Raw genomic sequence first — 13195 nt, forward strand, 5'->3', positions numbered from 1 at the left:
TTATCCTGGTTGGGGGTGGATGTGGGGTGATGGATTCAGAGCCTATCCTGGAAACACTTGGTACCATGCGAGGGCACACCCACAACAGGGCACCGCCGTACAGGAAAAGAGCACCACACGCGCAGACACAGACGTTCACACTTTTGAGAATAAATGTGAAACAATAAATGATTCAAAAAACTCTGCCTTTGTCAGTTTTATGTTTTATTAACTGATATTTACACAATAAAAAAAAAGTGAAAAAGAACACAGGATGAGTCATGTGTTCTTTGCTCTGGTCCAAGGGTCACTTTTTGCCTTCAACCATGATGATGTGGTAGCCGAACTTTGTCTTCACTGGAGGATCGGTGTATACAGGCTTATCCATTGTGCTGACAGGCAGTGCAAACGCAGCGTCCTGGAATGGCCCCAGCATTGACCCCCGGGTCATCCAGCCCAGGTCACCCTGACAAAGATAAACAAAGTTCATAATGTTATTTTTGAGGTTATGCTTTCCCTAAATCAATTAATTAAAAGTTGACCCATTTCCACTGACCTTTTTTTTTACCACAACAAATGACATAAACTGCTGCAATAAATATGACATGCCACAAAACTACAATCATACAATAAGCAGTGTGTCAAACACTTATGTGTATCCAGACTAAGAGGACAAATGTAACACACACACACGAAGGAATTTGTTAAACTACTCCCCAAATCACATGACTTCAAGAATGCGGAGAAAATAATATAATAAAATTAAATGCGGACATGCCAGCATGTGGACACGCCACTGTGGCGAAGTGGTAAGCACCAAAAAAAGGTTTGTATAGGACAAGCACTTATTAAGATACATCTTGTATAGATGTACCATATATCAGACACATATTTACTTAGAACCATGACATCATGATCAGGACCAGGATAGAATTTGTGAACATTACCCCATGTCTAGCTTTGTCTTCACTGTACTGTGATGCAACTTCACTAAAACGCATTCCAGACTTCAGCTTCTCCATAGCCTCCATGCATTTTCCATGTTTTTCACAAAGGATATGACGTACCTGCAATAGTCAAAATCAAAATAGTTGTTTAAATAACTCTTAACTACTCAACTAAGTTATGGTTCTTTTATGCTTAGATGACAACTCTCAACAAACATAAAGTTGAGTAAAGTTGTTTACTGTTTGCTAACCGCTAAGAAACATTGCTGGACTGTTCTTTAAATGTTTGTTTCTGGACTTATAACATGATGTTTTCCAATGTAGTAATATTTTTGTAACTAAAAAATAACGTTTTATAAACTTAATGTTTCCATAATGTTCGCTTACAAGTTCGGCTTTAAGCTTTATGTTTTATTCACAAACTTTTGGGTTTAGGGTACCCTATTTACATAAAGCATTTAAACAGACATTACAGTAGTAATAAGTTAGTAATAGGTTCAAAATGTTTTGCACATAAAACAAGAAACCAAATATACAAATATACTGCAAACCAGTGGCGGCTGCTCTAAGACTACAAGGGAAGCTCCACTTCCTCTACTATGTCAGAAAATAAATGCTCATATATGCACTGTCGTATTTATATTGGTTTTAATAAAAGTGCGCTTCATGACTAGCTCGTTCAGAATCAGGTATTTATTGTAGATTGTTTGACGCGATTTTCTTGTCATACATTTCCTTACAGCACAGTGCGTTAAACCCTCCTGTAGCCCAGCTTCACTGAAGCTCTATGGGAAAGCACAAAGGAGCTTTTTTCACTGCAGAAAAGCTGGACGGTAACTGGATAAACGCACCAAAATCGTCACTTTCAGGGAAGCTCAGCTTCTCTGGGAGTGAATGGAGCAGTGGGTGGGCCAGGACGTTGGGCTGCTGTATGATGATTTTTGATTGACAGCATGTCTTAAGTATACATCAGCGCGACAGAGATTCGAGTTCAGTCCCATGCGGATTTGTAGGTGAAGTGATACGACGAACTGCTGCACTCTGTATTGTTTGCTGGTGATATAAACTATTTTTGTTTGTACAAATCATTCTTTAAATAATAAAAAACTATAGTGTTCTTAACTTCGCTCCTTGTTTCAGCATGGTAAAGTTAGTTCGTTCATATAATTAAAGTAGCTTGTGGAAGGGAAAACTAGCCAGCTAGCAAGCTGTGTATAATGGCAGATGCAGACGGTGCTAATATTGTTGACCTGCTTTTGGCAAAACCATTTAGTAGTCTTCCTTACAAGGAAAGACTCAGAATTAAACAGCAGGGAAGACCAATGCCCAAGATTGATCTGGGGCAAAAATCAGAAAAAAATAACAGGTCTTTTCAGCTCTCCTGGTATGACAAGGTGAACTGGCTGACTGGAAGTGCTGTGACAAAGAAAATATACTGTTGGCCATGCCTCTTGACGAAACCTTTTCAGGGAATAGGATGTGTTTGGTCAAACGTGGGTTTTGGGTATCTGGGTAACTTTGACAGGGCATACAAAAGGCATGAAAAGTATAAAGAACATAATGAATTTTATGATGAAGGCCTAATATGAGCTTTCCCTGTTTCAAAAGCTAGCAACCGCCACTGCTGCAAACATACTGATTTACAGATTCAAATATTTATTAAGTATGTTAAGTTTAGGGGAATACCAACTGCTCATAAATTCAAAATCTGAAGAAAAAAAAAAGTAATACAGAAGATGAAGGCAGTTTGTATATTTTAAAGAATTTGGCAGAATTTTGGCCTTCCCAACACCTTAATCACTGCATTACGCCTGTCCCCAATCAATATTTTACAGACTAATTCAATTAATTAAACCATTGAGTCAGTTTTTGTTTCAGAATTGATTCAGACTTTTAAATTATTTAGATAAACTAGACAGTAACTGGTCTACAATTGATGAATTATTTAAATTATACCACAGCTTTTACAGAAAAAAAACAGGCCCTTTCCATCTTCTGCAAATACTGTATCCTCGCTTTGCAACAGTATCGCGTTGTTTACTTTGAAGTTTACGGTCAGTTGCTGCAATACTGCCACCTACTGGATTGAAGTGTGGAGCACGACCGAGTTTGTCAAGAAGCAAGATCATTGTAATTCATCTATCTACGAATCGCAGGTCTAAACTTAACACACATTTATCCATGCTAAAGCTGTATGACATGTATCCTGACATGATAAACTGTAAATAAAAAACAATACTGCATCACATTTTAGCTTCTTTTTTTGCTTAAGGATTTGCATTTATCCAGTCCAGGGGTAGCTCAGTGGTTAAGGCATTGGACTGGTTAAGCCATTGGACTACAGTTCTGAAGATCCCAGGTTTAAACCCCACAACCACCAAGTTGCCACTGTTGGGCCCTTGAGCAAGGCCCTTAACCCTCAACTGCTCAAATGTTTAATGAGATTTAAAAAAAATTAAAAAAAAATAAATGTAAGTCGCTCTGGATAAGAGCGTCTGCCAAATGCCTAAATGTAAATTTATGGTAAGTAATTTGCACCTACCACACATTTAATTTAAAAATGATTTTTAAGTACACTCTGTTTCCATAAATTTTTTATACTTAATATTCTAGATGTATGCTTAAAGACTTTGGCTTTTAAAAAAAATATATATATATATATCTGACCACAGGGCTGCTGTTTTTTGCTGAGTATTCTACCATCCTACAGTTCTAAAGCTTATGATCCACCACCCGTACGACCTGTGGTCAGTGATGCTCAATTTTTATTGCTGAACAGGAGAGAGAACGTGATTGACATGCTGTGTGCGCGTAGTTGTAGTCAGTAGTAACAGGACTAGTAACACGTCGTGCACGTGTACTGTGTGGTGGATCAACTGTGAGAGAATTAGTTCAGTTACCTTTACTGCAGTGCCTCCTTTTTGAGCTTTCTCCTTCTTGTCACTGTCTCCACTATCCGAGGCTCCTCCTGATCACACACACACACACACACACAAATTATCATCTTACACAAAACTAAACTGCCTTTCAGATTTGCTTATAGTAATATATATATATATATATATATATATATATATATATATATACACACACACAAATTTTAAGTTATAAATAATATTTTAAAAGTTAACTAAGACCAAACAACACAGCACTGCTACTCCTATCTTAGCTGGCTAACTAGCCTGCTAGCTAATTATATAGATTTTGAGGGCGCTTATATTGTGAAAGATTGCTTGTAAATCGATAAATAATTACTTATGACTTCGGCTGTTATAATAGTTGGTATCCTACCTTTTGCCCCCTTACCACCCTTTCCTTTTGGAGGCATTTTTATTAGCTGTTAGCAAAACACTTCTCCCTGCACCACCACACGGAGCACGCCTCAGACTCGGGTTGCCAAATGTGCTGCTTAACTCCACCTTTGGAGACCAGTGTGTACTGTACTGTATTACTTTCTTTCATTGCTTAAAAGAATATAGATTAAATATAGGAAATAATTATGCCCATAAATAATTAAAATAAGACATAGGAATCAATAAAATGCGGTTTTAGAGTCAGTACCAGTCAAAAGTTTGGACAAGCCTTCTAATTTAATGTATTTTTGTATGTTTTGTATTCCTGCATTCTAGAACAATACAGGTCATTTCAAAGCCATGAAATATCACATAAGCATATAATCAAGTAACAGCAACAACATCCACAGTCAGTTGTTATTTTAAGACATGATGGTCAGTTGTTCTGGAATAGTTCTTGCAAGAACAGTGTTGTCAAGTGCATTTGTAAAACACATCAAGCACCATGATGAAACTGGTTGTCAGAAGACCTTCCCAGGAAGGCAAGACCAAGTCATTTACTGTTACCAGCCTCAACAATCACCAATTAACAACACCTCAGATTAGAGCCGTTATGAAGGCTTTACAGAACATAAGTAACAGACGCATCTCAATATCAAATGTTCAAAGCAGATTATTTAGTCTTTTGAATGCCTTTAGCATAGTTTTACAATGTAAAAAGAAATAGAAATCAGAAAACACCAGAGAATAAGAAGGTGTGTAGGGAGTTTTAATTGGTAGTGTAGATTTATTGGGAGCCTGTTCCAGGAGACTTTGGACAGAAGCATGGAAACCCATGAAGGATGCGGAGAACGTGAAATCGAACCCTTGACCCTGGAGGTCTGAAGCCACAGTGCTAACCGCTACGCCACTGTGCCGACCAGTGTAATTATTTACATTAGTATTTTTTGTTTTCCTTTTTTTGGGAACTGTTTTACTGATGTTCTGGGAATTTTAAAACTAATGGTTCTTTTATGGTTATGGACCTACATGCCACCCAAATCCTCAAAAATGAAATCGTGACACAGCAGGGCTTACTCCAAAAAAATGGAAAGTAGACTATGAAAACTGATCCTTCAAAAAATAATGCACAGATCAATGTATGTTTATTTTTCCAGTGGGAAGTTTAAAACCAGTTAGTCTGGTATGTTCTAAAACCGTGGTGCGAATAAAAAGCAGTATTGTGAAGCGGCACTATGAGATAAAACATGGGTCGTATGCACTAAAATGCCTCCCCTGGCATGGATTGTCACAACAATTTTACATTAATTTTTTTTTTCATTTGAAACATCATCATTGAAAATCCCATGCTTAAATCGTAATGTTCCATGAGTCTAATCTATAATTTGTTCTTGTACCACAACATTCATGCATTCCAGTTACCAAAATACATTTACTCCCATAAAATAAATGGAATTTCCATCTTTCTGTATGAGAGAAAATTGTATCATCTAAATTTCTTGAAGATAATTCTGTTTTTGTTCAATAGTGGTAAAATAGCAGGAAACATAACGTCATTTTGCTGAAGCTGTTTTGATTAAAGTCTACTTAAAACCATTACCTTTACAACATCAGCAGCATAGGGGATAATGGTACAGTCTTATGCAATTGTTTAGGCACCCCTTGATAAATAACGGATTTTGGTGATTTTTTTTAAATTGAAAAAATGTTAATACAGTCTCTCTTTAAAATGGAAAAAAATGCACAATATTTTCAGCAAACATTAATGCATAGTTCTTTCTTATGCCATAAATTGAACAAAAATAAAAACTGTGGCACTGTGCAAAAGTTTGGGCACCCTACATAATCAGTACTTAGTAACACCTCCTCTGGCAGATATCACAGCTTGCAAACGCTTTTTATAGCCAGCTGAAAGTCTTTTAATTCTTGTGCCTGGGCTTTTTTTTTCAATTCTACCTTGCAAAAGGCTTCTAGTTCTGTAATATTTGGTTATCTTGCATGCACAGCTCTTTTAAGATCTACCCACAAATTTTTTAATGATGTTTAAATCAGGGGATGTGATGGCCGTACCAAAAACCTTCAGCTTGCGTCTCTTGAGGTATTTCATAGTGGATTTCAAGGTATGGTTAGGAACATTGTCCTGTTGTAGAAACCATCCTTTTTCAGCTTTAGCCTTTTTACAGATGATGTGATGTTTGCTTCCAGAATTTGCTGGTATTTAGTGGAATCCATTCTTCCCTTCACCTGTGCAATGTCTCCTGTGCCACTGGCTGCATCACAATCCCAAAGCATGATAGATCGACCCACATGCTTAATAGTTGGCAAGGTGTTCTTTTCATGAAATGCTGCTCCTTTTTTCCCCAAACATGCCGTTGCTGATTGTGGCCAAAGAGTTCTATTTTATCTTCGTCAGTCCGCAGCACTTTCCAAAATGCATCAGGCTTCTACAGATGTTCTGTTGCATATAAGTTGGATTTCATGATGGGGATGCAGGTAAGATTTTCTTCTGCTGACTCCTCCATGAAGGTCTTGTGGAACGATGCACCACCACTCCTGAGTCTGCTAAAACGTCCTGCAGTCGAATGAGGTTTTTTGTCTTTCTGACCAGCATACGAGCAGTTCTCTTCGAGAGTTTTCTTGGTCTTCCAGAGCTTATCCTGACCTCCAGAGTTTCCCTTCAACTGCCATCTCTTAACTACATTTCTGACTGTGGAAACTGCAAGCAGACAACACTTTGCTATCTTGTTGTAGCCTTCTCCTGCATTGTGGACATCAATAACTTTCATTTTAAGAGTCTTACACAGCTGCTTAGAGGAACCCATGGTTGTTGAGTGTCCGCAAGTGTGTGCACAAGGTTTGAAGAGTCAAAATATTTATAAAGCTTTGAAATTGGCATTTACTAATGACAGCTGTTGCCATGAATCAGATCTAATGAGCTGATTAAGGTCTGAAACCTTGTAAAAAGAATTTGAGACTCTGGAACTCTTAGGGTGCCCTTTTGGCATAAGAAGTAACTATGCATCAATGTTTGCTGAAGATTCTGTGCATTTTTTACATTTCCAAGAGATTCTGTGGTTAACATATTTTCAATAAAAATAAAAATCACCAAAATCTGTTATTTATCAAGAGGTGCCCAAACTTTTGCATAAGACTGCAAATAGAAGCAATAGATGTCCCCTTTGTTAATTATAACTCTGATCAAAATTAATTTTGTTTGTGTTATCAATATCTGAATTACTTGACAAAAAATAATAATTCTCTAGAATCGAGTGTGTTTGTGAGTGCATTTTGTTTTGTTATAGTAATATAAATAGTCTTTTTAAATTATAAAAAAAATTTAAACAGAAAGGATATGATGATAACTGCTTTATCCTGTATTCAGGGTTACGGGGGACCTGCAGTCTATCTCACACATTCACACACATTCACTTAGTGCTGTATCTTATACTTTGGATCACAGTATTCTAACTTCTTACTTAAATAGTCCCAGCGCATCTTTGGATCAGTTCTGAACTGGTTAAGATTCTATCTAACTAACCTGACCTTTTCAGGCAGATGAGGTGCACTCCCACCCTCCCAGGCTCTTACTAAAATAAGATTTTGACTTCTAAACGAATTGACTCCTTGGGTCCTCCGACTGTATATGCCATGTATACTATAAACCATGTATAAGAAACTTAGCTGTGATATTTGACACACATGTTAAGTTTTCATCACATTTCATCTTCTATACTGCTTTATCCTGTATAAAGGGTTGCGGGGAGGCCTAGGGCTTATCTCAGGAGACTTAAGGCATGAGGCAAGGTACACGGTGGAGAGTGCCAATCCATCGCAGATGATCACATCTTCCCTATCCTAAAGTCTCTTCTTTGGCTTCTGGTTCATCACAGGATTCATTTTAAGATTTTACTGCTTGTTTTTAAGTCATTTAATAGTTTAGTGCCTTTGTACATTTCTGAGGTTATACATCATCACACACCCTCTAGGACACTTAGATCTTTTAAGCCCAGACTTAATGGGGCCTCAAAGGGGATTGTGCTTTTGCAGTTATAGTACCTAAATTGTTGAACAGCCTCCCCTTGCACATTAACCTGTACAGGGTTGCGGGAAGCTTTAAGTTTAGTCCAGGGAAGGTGGGGCACAAGACGGAGTACAGAATAGACAAGGTGACAATCCTTTGCAGTCCGTACAAGCACACAGTCTTACACAATATGGAAACAAGTAGCCTACCTTGCATGTCTTTGGAATGTGGGAGGAAACCGGAATACCTGGACGTCCAACAAGCACAAGGATAAGATGCAAACTTTATGCACACAGACCCGAGGTGGGATTTTAACCCATGAAATTGGAGGTGTGAAGCTACAGTATAAACAACTTCACTACCATGCTTTCATTATTTGTATTCAATTTTCCATAAACACACACATGTTTATATTCATTCATTCATTCTGATTATATACTGCCTATCCTGTGTACAGACTTAGGGCACGAGACGGGGCGATTTGAGAGCGCCATTAATTTAACCTGCATATCTTTGGACTGTTAGAGGAAACCGGAGTACCCGAATGAAACCCACCAATCACAGGGAATCATACACTCTGATCCTACAAAATCACTGAGTTTGTGCAAATGTGCGAGTGTAAGAAGTGATGCTGGTGTGAGGCTAATGGGTAGTCACACCAAATAAGATTCGATCACTTAGCATTTTGTAAATTGATAAAAATAAACATTTAAAAAGTATTTTTTATACCTTTTTTTATTACTTTACAGAATTTCTTTACACCTACCTAAATTGTTTGCATAATACTGCATATTAATTAATTTATACCTATATATATTTTTTATTGTTATGTGTATTTTGCATTTCTTTCCCTCTTCATCTTTTCTTCTAACTAACAAACAAACATTTATTTAAATGTTTAAATAAATTATTTAAATAAATGTTTATACTGGACAATCGTAGGCTAAAAAAATCAAATATATGAAGGCCAGCAAAGACCATTAACTCGGTCAGCTGTGGAAGAATCATAAAAGAGTCGTTTGGGTGCCGAAAGAGTCGAATCCTACAGTTGAACTGATTCGATTGACGCGTGTAACAGTGACATAGCGTTAGTGGGCTGTTTCTAATGTAGCCAATAGAACTGCAGAGTCATCTCCGTGGACCAATGAGAAACTAGCTTGTTAGCACACGGACTGTTACCATGGAGCTGGTTAACAAAAAAAAAAGTATAAAAATAAAAAAACGTTGATGGAAGTGACTTCATGAATGGATATAAAGCGACGAGGACGCTAAATTACATTCAGGTCGATTTAGTTGTGTTATTAAGATGAGTATTTATTAATAAGCACCGTTAAAATGCCTTTAATAGAGAGGGATAATTACAGACTTCAACAAGCGCTAACCTGGAGCTTAATGTATGAAGTCAGGACTGACAGGACTGCTAACTGATCTGTAATTTAAGTCTTTAATTAAGATCATTGTACAAAGGTGTACAGGTATTAAGGTTTTCTAATAACAGGTTTTAAATTTCAATTATAAACATTATTATCATCATCATCATTATTATTATTATTGCTATTCAAACTATAGATTTAGGGGGATTTATGTGATTATATTATTTAGATCACCTGACAGAATGGTTATATACAGAGCACAGTGAGTTAATGAACTTATCTAGAAACATAGACGTTGTAGGTAGGGATACAGATATGGAAGCATATGAGCAAATTCTTCAGCTTGGCAGAGGAGGAGCGGGTGTCGTCTTACTGATGAGACACAAAGAAACAAAGAAGCTCTGTGCTGTGAAGAAAATACGAATTGACAACTCCCGAAAAATAACGTCCAAAGACAGCGTGCTGCAAGAGGCTGAAATTCTGAGGAGTCTCAAACACCCCCATATTGTCACATGGAGCGAGACTTTCTTTGATCCAGCAGACAAGCACATCTGGATTGCTATGGATTACTGCGATGGTGGGACGCTGGATGACCAGATCAAATCCAGAAAGGTGGAGGACTATTTCTCTGAGTGTACAGTTATGAAATGGTTTGTGCAGATTGTCATGGCGGTCAGTTATATTCATTCTGTAAGAATTCTGCACAGAGATATTAAGCCCTCCAATGTCCTGCTAACTAAGAGGGGGGTGATTAAGTTGGGAGATTTTGGAATATCCAAGATCATGAACCACACCATGGACATGGCCTCGACGTGTGTCGGGACACCCAGCTACCTCAGCCCTGAGCTGTGCCAGGACGTTCCATACAGCACCAAATCTGACATATGGGCTCTTGGCTGCTTACTCTATGAGCTTTGTGCACTCAAACCAGCTTTTACTGCTAAGAATCTGCTGAATTTGTTTTTTAAAATCATAAAGGGTGAATACAGCCTGGTGCCTCCTGGCTTCTCAGATAACCTTCATTCCCTGATCGAGAAGATGCTGTGCTTGCTTCCTGAGAACCGACCAAATGCTAGCTGCATCCTGGCCATGTCCTATGTGCAGGAACATCTGGAACTGTTCATTCAGCATCAGGAGACAGAACTGACAAAGGTTAATGCTGATCCAGTACCCGCTGGGAGTGAAGATGCCACATTAACCGGGAGCGATACTGTTCGTATGAAAGAGCCTGATATAGATGATGATGGGAATATGGCAGTAAATGTTCAAGCCCCTGTTATTGCAGAGGACGAAGGGACGCATGCTGGGACCGAGTCTGAATATTCAGAAGACTTTGATGAAAATGACAGCATGTCTTCCAATGAAGATTATTCAAAGAAGAATTCCTCCTCCTCCTCTGGTTTAGAGCAAGGAGGAGTCGCGGAAGAGCTGCATGGTAAGCGGAGGTGATTTGTACACAAGATACCCACTGAGTAATTTGCTTTGCATCGAAGCTATTCGTTGTAGCTATTCATTGAAGTTTATCATCTATATGATGGAGGAGTGTGGTTGCTTATCAGTATGACAGTAGAGCAAAATGAGAAAATGTAAAACAATGGGACATTATGGTATACTGTAGTAGTACAGGTAATAAAATCACAATATCTCAATATCTCAGCTTTGAGATTTGCTGCAGGGTTTGCAAGTCCATCACAGTGTATTATGCACACTGCAAAAACTACAGATGCGAGGCAGAAATGAGACACCATCAAATATTCAAAAGAAATCAAATAATAAATGAGGTGTGTTTAAGTGTTATGGGACTAATTAAATGAGCTGCGCTTGTCATTCAACCATTTAAGAAGCAGATACCGATAATCCAGTTGTAATTTTTGGTGACAGATTTGTCTAAGACAAATTAAACAATGAGTCCTGTTTGACAGCTCAAAGAAAAGTTAAAAAGTGACGCACGCAGTAACAGTGCAAGCTTTGCTGGATAATCCCTATATTGCATAAGTGCCAAATCTGATTAACACATTAGTTGAGCATTAAGGTTTGAGTTCTTATTAAATACCCTAATAAACTGAAACCATGAATATATCTTAACATTTTACACCCAAACCGGGTCGGTATGTTGAATTTTTGTTAAATTAAATATGTACACTATTTTTGATACCTGCTGCAGTTTCCCCTGAAGATGCGGCTGATACCGAGTACCCAGATGACTTTGAGGATGAGGATGATTTGGCTGAAGTTGTGAGCTGTGCTCGGAATGCCATGCAGACTCCTCCAGGAGGCGATTCCCTGGAGCTGAAAGACAGCAACGGTTCTTTGGTCACTGTGAGAACTCTGCGAGAGAAGTACATTGGTCAGTATGCAACCGCAGCATGTTTTCATACACTGCTGTGTTCAAATTAGCTCAGGTAATAAAAAACATCAACATTGCTTTTGACATTGCTTTTTTTCTGTCTTGTTCATTTTTGCCTGGTGTTTTAAATCCTTGAATTCTCTGGGATTTAAACTCCCAGATGTCCCAGTGACAGGCCGTATATTTTCCTGTTGCATCACTTTGAAGTTCCAAAATCATTAATGATATGAATAATGATGCATGTGATGATTATTTGCCTTGGCTGGGAAATAGGTCCTGTTCTCTCTGTTCACTTTGCAGAGGACGTTGGTCCTTCGCTTTACGAGGAAATCAGTGAGCATTTTGTGAACGGCTTGAAACCAGAAGACCTTCAGCCACAGTTCCGGCACGTGGTAGGGTCTGACCATCTGGAAACCTGTTACCTCATATTCAACATCGACCAAGAGACCACGTGCTGAGTGAGAACGCAGGCTTCTTCAAGACTTTCATAAAACTGATAAAGGAAATTAGGTTAGAACACAGGAATATTTACTTGGGTTAAATTATCTATAAGAAATAAGAAGAAACCAGAGCTTTACGAAAAAAAAAACATTTTCTAATAATATAATCCGAGAATGATAATTATATATATATACATATTACAATATAGTGTAGCTGGTTTTGTTTTGAGTGTCAATTTTTTTTTATTACCAGCAGGTGGCAGTGTATAGATAGAAAATTCATTTGAGAGAACAAGAGTGTGCTTTGAGTGTGCTATCTTTTGTGTGTATGATGCATTAAATTTCCTGTATTTATTATATGTCTTGACAAATGGTTATGTCTGCTGTTATGATGATGATGATGACGACGATGATGAAGAGTAACAGTGGGGAGAAAGGGGAGAAAAAACAAAGAAATACTGCCCGATACTGATACAGAAAAAGATTTAGTAACATAAATAAATCAAATTAAATGAACAACAGGTAACCCGACGGTCATAACCCATTTATAAATAAAATGCTTTAGATGTTATTTTGTCACCGCCATTAAAGCCACCGTGTGATCTAGGTTTCGCTATCTGTGTACTACTGCACAAATATTGTATATAATATTGAAAGGGACCAGATGTTCCGGCATGCCTCATTTGAGCTCAGATTTACAGCAGGAACAAGAACACATTTTTCTTACATCTTGCAAATCTGTGTCAGAAGGTGGACAAACCGCACTTAATTCTTCCTGTGTGAGAATGTGTATAT

At 37.9% G+C, this 13195-nt stretch overlaps 2 protein-coding genes across 2 annotated transcripts; one reads left to right on the forward strand and one right to left on the reverse strand.

Moving 5' to 3' along the window:
- Positions 1-186: 186 nt before the first annotated feature.
- On the reverse strand, positions 187-4336 carry pin4 (protein (peptidylprolyl cis/trans isomerase) NIMA-interacting, 4 (parvulin)). The gene is made up of 4 exons (XM_053506197.1): positions 4218-4336; positions 3827-3894; positions 927-1046; positions 187-445 (listed from the first exon to the last, which is right to left on the reverse strand). Exons 1-4 carry the CDS (start codon positions 4252-4254, stop codon positions 287-289), a joined length of 384 nt encoding a protein of 127 aa, XP_053362172.1. The 5' UTR covers positions 4255-4336; the 3' UTR covers positions 187-286.
- A 5502-nt stretch (positions 4337-9838) lies between these two features.
- On the forward strand, positions 9839-12968 carry nek12 (NIMA-related kinase 12). The gene is made up of 3 exons (XM_053506332.1): positions 9839-11048; positions 11778-11960; positions 12261-12968. Exons 1-3 carry the CDS (start codon positions 9884-9886, stop codon positions 12416-12418), a joined length of 1506 nt encoding a protein of 501 aa, XP_053362307.1. The 5' UTR covers positions 9839-9883; the 3' UTR covers positions 12419-12968.
- Positions 12969-13195: the final 227 nt, after the last annotated feature.

The sequence above is a fragment of the Clarias gariepinus genome, chromosome 10, assembly GCF_024256425.1.
Source record: "Clarias gariepinus isolate MV-2021 ecotype Netherlands chromosome 10, CGAR_prim_01v2, whole genome shotgun sequence".
In the NCBI taxonomy this organism is placed as follows: domain Eukaryota; kingdom Metazoa; phylum Chordata; class Actinopteri; order Siluriformes; family Clariidae; genus Clarias; species Clarias gariepinus.

Coding starts and splice junctions, on each gene's coding strand:
- nek12 (XM_053506332.1), top strand. CDS start 9,884: ATGAACTTATCTAGAAACATAGACGTTGTAGGTAGGGATACAGATATG. Junction 11,049..11,777: donor AGTCGCGGAAGAGCTGCATG/GTAAGCGGAGGT, acceptor TACCTGCTGCAG/TTTCCCCTGAAGATGCGGCT. Junction 11,961..12,260: donor TCTGCGAGAGAAGTACATTG/GTCAGTATGCAA, acceptor TTCACTTTGCAG/AGGACGTTGGTCCTTCGCTT.
- pin4 (XM_053506197.1), bottom strand. CDS start 4,254: ATGCCTCCAAAAGGAAAGGGTGGTAAGGGGGCAAAAG. Junction 3,895..4,217: donor GGGTGGTAAGGGGGCAAAAG/GTAGGATACCAA, acceptor GTGTGTGATCAG/GAGGAGCCTCGGATAGTGGA. Junction 446..926: donor AAGACAAAGCTAGACATGGG/GTAATGTTCACA, acceptor TATCTTTGTCAG/GGTGACCTGGGCTGGATGAC.